This window comes from Glycine soja, chromosome 6 (genome assembly GCF_004193775.1).
Source record: "Glycine soja cultivar W05 chromosome 6, ASM419377v2, whole genome shotgun sequence".
In the NCBI taxonomy this organism is placed as follows: Eukaryota; Viridiplantae; Streptophyta; class Magnoliopsida; order Fabales; family Fabaceae; genus Glycine; species Glycine soja.
The window spans coordinates 39,448,752-39,455,308 of NC_041007.1; the positions used below are offsets into that span (position 1 = coordinate 39,448,752).

Here is a 6,557-nt window from a genome sequence, read left to right on the forward strand (position 1 = left end):
AATCACACGACCCCTCCGTAATTTATTTTGTAAATCAATCAACGTGGGTTATAGCTAGATAATTAAGGAATGCTTGGTCACTATAGAGATTTCAGGTAATATATCAATTGATTGACATACACTTTTAATATCAATTAATTTGATTATTAAAAGGAACTAAATTTATGCATAAAAATAGAAGTATTAATTAATGATGTAATTAAGAGATGCTTGAATATTACAAGAGTTACGTGACTTTTTTTTTGTTGAAGTTAAGCATTTATATGATTAATGAGTATTATTAAATAATAAAAAAATTATTTAAATTATCTCTTAAAAGAAGACAGTTAGTCATGAAGAGACAAATCCTTTATCATAATGAACACATAACTTCTAGTTTTTTATTTTCAGCATCTAGTTTTAAGAGAAGTATTTGATCGTCGTCTAATTATCTTTTACTAAAATACATTCTCAATTATTTTAATATTTATTATGATCAACATCTCATTATATGTAGCCAGGATGACGTTCAAATAGTGTGCAATACACTTGGTCAATTGTGTTTTAAACATTTATTATTTTTTATTACACTTTAATATAAATTTATCATGAAAACGTAAAAATTAATGTGATTTGTATTTTATAGAAAAATATTTATCACTTACTTCCAAATTTCATTCAATAAATGACTATTAATATACTTTCTTTTATGATCATCACAGAACATTTATTTTATTATATTTTAAACTATGACTAAATTAATAGTGTATTTAATTATTACTTCTTTGGCTTTTTTGGGATTCAGATTTGAGAAGAAAACAGTCCATACCAAAATCCCTAAATCAAATGGTCGAAGAAGAATCTGGACTACCTATAGTCAATTTGCATGCATCTCATTGTGCAGTCATGAACTTAGGGCTCCAATTTTTATTTATTTATATTCAGCAGTTTTGGAAGGATTGAAAAATAAAATTAAGGATTTTCTTTCCCCATATGACTGCAGGTGATCCACCCCAGCAGAAGACAAGTCAAGGAAATGAGAAAAAGAAAGAAGATGAGAATATTACTCAAGGTTAGTGTGATTTTTCTAAAATCAATTAATTTGCTTAAGTGTTTTATGTTTACATATGGTTTCAAAAGGTAGCTGAATTCTATGCATTCAAGCGATATTTCTCTCTTTTACATATTTCTCTCTCATTGTGAAATTCCTGTTTGAGAAGAAAATAGTCCATACCAAAATCCCTAAATCAAATGGCGGAAGAAGAATTTGGACTACCTACAGTCAATTTGCATGCATCTCATTGTGCAGTGATGAACTTAGGGCACCAATTTTTTTATATTTACTTAATTTAAGAAGGATTGAAAAATAAAATTAAGGGCTTTCTTTCCTCATATGATTACAGGTGATCCACCTAAACAGAAGAGAAGTCAAGGAAATGAGAAAAAGACAGAAGACGACAATATTACTCAAGGTTAGTGTGATTTTTCCTAAATCAATTATTTTCCTTAAGTGTTTTATGTTTTCATATGGTAACTCAAAGAGAACAATGGAGATAAATCCAACTTAGGTATCTGGTATAAATAAATAAAGAAACATTTTGAAAAGAAAATCCTCAATTTAGTCTTTTAAGGTTACATGTGTATATCAACATTTCTTCAAAGATTTTTCTGTCATAATTTGTAGTTTTCAAAAGTTTTTCTCCACAATGATTAAATTAATTTCACATTTAAGCCATTCTACCCATACTATCATGTGTATATCAGCATGCATTGTTTTATGCCTACTTGATGATTTTCCATTCTTTGTTGTGTAATAATATTGTCACATAACTAGTTCACAATTTTACACCATTATGGGAGTGAACATATTTTAGCTAGTTTCATTTTTTACCATAATTCTTGGCTTGTAAATATGTTCATGATCAAATAAACAGGGCCATCAAAACGAAGAAAGCAATTTAGGGTTGGAGATGATGGTAAAATATTATTTGATGAAGAAGAGCTCAAAATGATCCTAGATTTTAAGAGAGGTGAGGACTATATTGAGGTTCTTTGTGGCGCTACAAACAAAAAATATGGAGATTATGTTGGGAGGCTAAAAATTAATAACGAAGGTCAATATTTCATCACTTGTGAGTGTTGCCCTGAGTGTCCCTTGGGTAAGTTTTCCACTTCAATTTCTCAATTTTTTTTATTTTGCAATAGTATAATTGATCTCTAATGTTTCAAGCAAGTATTTTTGTTTTGTATTGTTATAATTGTACAATAAAAAAATAATGGAACAGGAACTGCAGAATCTGTTGATCTTTTTTAGAGCCTTATTTTTGTAATTTGGAAAAAACAAATAAATAGCAGATATATAGATTTAATTTTATCAAAAATAAAATCTGTGAGACAGAATCACTATTTCTTTTCATTATATTTTATTGCAATATAAATTATTATTATAAATATAATTTCGATCCTATGCATTATTTGTTGGTGGTAAGAGGGAGAACATTGAAGTTGATGGAAACATGTTTGTTTGTAATAATCAGTGAATGTCACTCTAGAAGCATTTGAGAAACATGCTTTAAGGGAAGGGAGCGGAAGGTGGAAGAGAAACATCTGGATTCATTGTGAAGACGAAGACAAAGTTCCACTCTGGAAGACACCTCTGATAAAGTATTACACACACCAGGCAAATGTGGCTAACCGGAAAGACTCTGCAATGAGGAAACAAAACTTTCACAGGGATGAGTTCCTACGTTGCACGAGATGCGGGAAGGAGCGCAGGTTCCATCTCAAGAGCAGACCAGACATTAAGAACTACCATGATGCTTCAAACAACAAATGCTGGAATTGTTCTCTTTGGCCTTATCAAAAGTAAGTTGCTCAATCCCAACTCAAGCTATATGATATTCAAGTTCATGCATGATTAGTATTTTCTTGTGAGCGTAGTTGGTACTTAGTCTTGCAAAACACATTATATGCTGGAAAAAGATACTGGGGACTCATGATGTGTCAATAAGAGATAGAGAGACAAAAAGGATGAGCGATAATTGATATTTTACTAAAAATCACAAATTCCTTCAACTAGAGACAATCCAGCTTTAGTAAGGTAGGATAATTGATTATTGCAACAACGTTCTTTTTCCAAGTAATTAACAACATCAACATACCTATAACTTAGATTTAAGACCACTTGTTATGAACAACTTTATGTCAGATTGTCATCCATGGACTCAGAGATGGAGAGATAAATGACCGATGTGATTAATGGTATGATATGAAAGAATGATAAAGAGAAATCAAGGTGTATGTACAATTTGAGTGTCCAAATATTGGGACTCTTGTATGTTAGCTAAGGGGCAAGCCAAACCGTATATAGATTGAAAAGTGACTCACGCTAGCTTGTATTGCATACAGTAAACTTGAACAATATAAGAAGCTATATTCTAGTTGAGAGATCTGCTCAAATATCAATTCTAATTAATCATGCGAAAATTTTAATTTTTCAGAATAACATGCGATGATGATGAAGAGAGATCAAGTCTGAAAGCAAGCAGGGGCTGTTCTCGTTCTTCAACTTGCCTAGGCTGCTCAACTTGTTACTGTGAAGGGTGCATCAAGTGCCGCTTTGAGGATTGCAATTGCCAAGAATGCAGAGACTTTATGCTATATGCTAAACCTTAACTAGGCTCTGCAAAGTGCCATTTCTTAATTGACTCATTTGGCACCTACATGAAGACATGAAAACTATATGATGTTGCGGAGAAACTTTGGACCTCTTTATTACTGTTTAAGAAAGCTGTGACTTTTTTCTTTTTCTTTGGAGAACTTCTAGATGGTACCATCTTGGTCTTTCATATGATCAACTCAGAACTAGTTCTCTTTGAATAATATTGAGCTTGAAATGGTACTCAACTTAAAGTTTTCTTTTTTATATTATCTTTTTATACTACTGTGTTTTGGAGGTGGATTGACGCTTATGCCTACAACTGTTTCTGATCATCTAGGATGATTAATTTATGTAACACTGCAAAAAAATTATAGCATTGTGTAGGAAATAACACATAGACTAGTGGTATAAGGGGGCAATTTTCACCTATCAAACTAGCTTTTAGGAGTTGAGTAAGACCTAAACCTGAATGCTAATATGGCTTCAAAATAAGGGTTGTTGTTGGCCTATTGGGTCACATGTTATCAGGCTGTTATCAAACCTCCCAAAGATGCCTAATCCTGCAAAGTTCATAACTGAGACGTCCGTCTCCCGACTTGCAGGGGTGACATCAACTAACTGGTAGTATGGTGAAAATATAAGTGACGACAATCCTTACCTTGATTCTGTAGATTGTGACTGCATCTCCATCGAGGTTGTTAATTGAAGCTTGAGATTTTCTTCATTCCCATTGAGTTCAAACTCAGAATTACATCATAATAAAGGGGAAACGAAGCACGTGTAGATGGAGGCGTTGGCTTTGTATGCGAGTTGCTGGTACAGGATGTTGTGGGTTAGGGTGAGGAAGGGACGGTGAGGCTTTAGGGTGGGAGGACCTGTGGCGGTGACTATGTGACTTTGGGTTCGGTGGCAGAGTATCGAAGTGAGCCTGATCATGAAATGTGGAGAGATTCTTACCTAATTAGGGTTCATGACATTGAGAGAAGAATGAGGCAGGTAGAGGGCAAGAGACTATGTGTTTTAGAAAATTTGACAACATTAGGTTTTTTATTAACCATTGTTAACGCACGTCAACCGATCTCAGTTTTGGTCAAAAATGAAGTTAAGGGATACACACAAGATCGGTTTTTAAAAAACTGATGTTAACAAAGTCCTTTTGTTAACATCGGTTTTCATAAAACCAATGTTAAATTGACGATGTTAAAATCATATTTTTTTAGTAGTGTTTGGTCTCGCATCATCATTATTGTAGGTTATTCTGAAAAATGAAAATTCTCCCATTATTAATTAGAATTGATATTCGAGTGACCTCACAACTAGAATATGGCTTCTTACACTATTCAAGTTTACTATATGCCATATAAGCTAATGTGAGTCACCTTATCAATCTATATACAATTTGGGTTGGCCCTAAGCTAACATACAAGAGTCGCAATATTTAGACACTCAAATAGTACATACACCCTTGATTTCTCTTTATCATTCTATCATATCATACCATTAATCAATTCAGTCATTTATCTCTACATCTCTGAGGGCGTGGATGATCCTCTCACGTAAAGTTGTTAATTACAAATGGTCTTGAGTTTAAGTTCCAGGTATGTAGATGTTGTTAACTACCTTGAAAAATATAAAACTGAAACCTAAACTAGAAAGTTCACAAGATAATATCAATCATCCATGAACTTGAATATCATATAGCTTCAGTTGTGATTTGGGTGCACCTTACTTTTGATAAGGCCAAGGATAACATGTCCAGGATTTGTTGGTCAAAGCATCATGGTAGTTCTTAGTGTTTGGTTTGCTCTTAAGACGTAGCTTGTGCTCCTTCCTGCAACTCATGCAATGTAGGAACTCAACCCTGGGAAAATTTTGTTTCCTCGTTACAAAGTCTTTCATTTGGCCTGGTGTGTAATATTTTATCAGAGGTGTCTTCTGGAGTGGACCTTTGTCTTCATCATCGCAATGAACCTTGATGTTTCTCTTCCACCTTTATTACTAGAGCAACAACATTCTACATAGGTTATTTGGGAGCAACTACATCGATTGACGACCATCGTCACAGAGTTGATATAAGGTTCAAATAGTAAACACGTGACAATATGAAATTAATTAAATTTTATGAAATAAATATGAAATTTTCAAATATTTTATAATTTAAGGAAAATTAGGTACACTAAACATGTTTATTTTTTAACAAATTTGACACAAATCAACCAAATCAGTAATTATTTATATGTATTTACATTCTTTCCCAACTTAACCAAATACGAGACATTAAAGATATTTAAAATAAAATAAAAATCATGTAGTCAAGCTGTATGATGATGACATAACTAACTATCATGTGGTAATTAAAATAAAGCATTAAATGCTGACACAGTACCTAAAAAATGTGTGAAGCCATATGATAGACAGTTATGGTGACCCCAACTACCAAAGAATTCAGCATATATGCCTACACGTAAGCAGGATTTTGGAAAAAGGCCTTCCATGGTACATCATATCCGGTATTTTAAGAACAAGCCACAAAGCAAAGTTACTTAGCAGATATTGTAAGTATTCATTCAGTCCAACCCAGTGTAAGGTTTAACACCACAGAGGGCAAAAAGCATTATGCTATTTCTCAAGTTAAAAAATTAAGATACTTTTTAAAGGAGAAAGTAAAAATAGACACTACTCTTGGAAAATTGGAGTTTCTTGAGAGAACTCCTCTTTATGAATATATATAATGTTATTACCATTGAAAATCCTTAACAAAAGACTACTTGGAAATTGTATGAAGACGAGATAAGGATATTATGTATAATAAGTAACACTAGGAAATAGTTATCAATAGAAAAAAATATTAGAATATGGCTTTAAGCAGAACTGGCATGTGATTCCTAAGGACATTCATACTTTGACATAAAAGTGA

General features: G+C 32.7%; 1 protein-coding gene across 1 annotated transcript; it reads left to right on the forward strand.

Moving 5' to 3' along the window:
• The first annotated feature begins 972 nt into the window (after positions 1-972).
• LOC114416223 (protein ULTRAPETALA 2-like) lies at positions 973-2,848 on the forward strand. Its single transcript, XM_028381094.1, has 4 exons — positions 973-1,051; positions 1,383-1,451; positions 1,914-2,138; positions 2,517-2,848. Exons 1-4 carry the CDS (start codon positions 973-975, stop codon positions 2,846-2,848), a joined length of 705 nt encoding a protein of 234 aa, XP_028236895.1.
• The last annotated feature ends 3,709 nt before the right edge of the window (positions 2,849-6,557 follow it).

Coding starts and splice junctions, on each gene's coding strand:
- LOC114416223 (XM_028381094.1), top strand. CDS start 973: ATGACTGCAGGTGATCCACCCCAGCAGAAGACAAGTCAAGGAAATGAG. Junction 1,052..1,382: donor AGATGAGAATATTACTCAAG/GTTAGTGTGATT, acceptor ATATGATTACAG/GTGATCCACCTAAACAGAAG. Junction 1,452..1,913: donor AGACGACAATATTACTCAAG/GTTAGTGTGATT, acceptor TCAAATAAACAG/GGCCATCAAAACGAAGAAAG.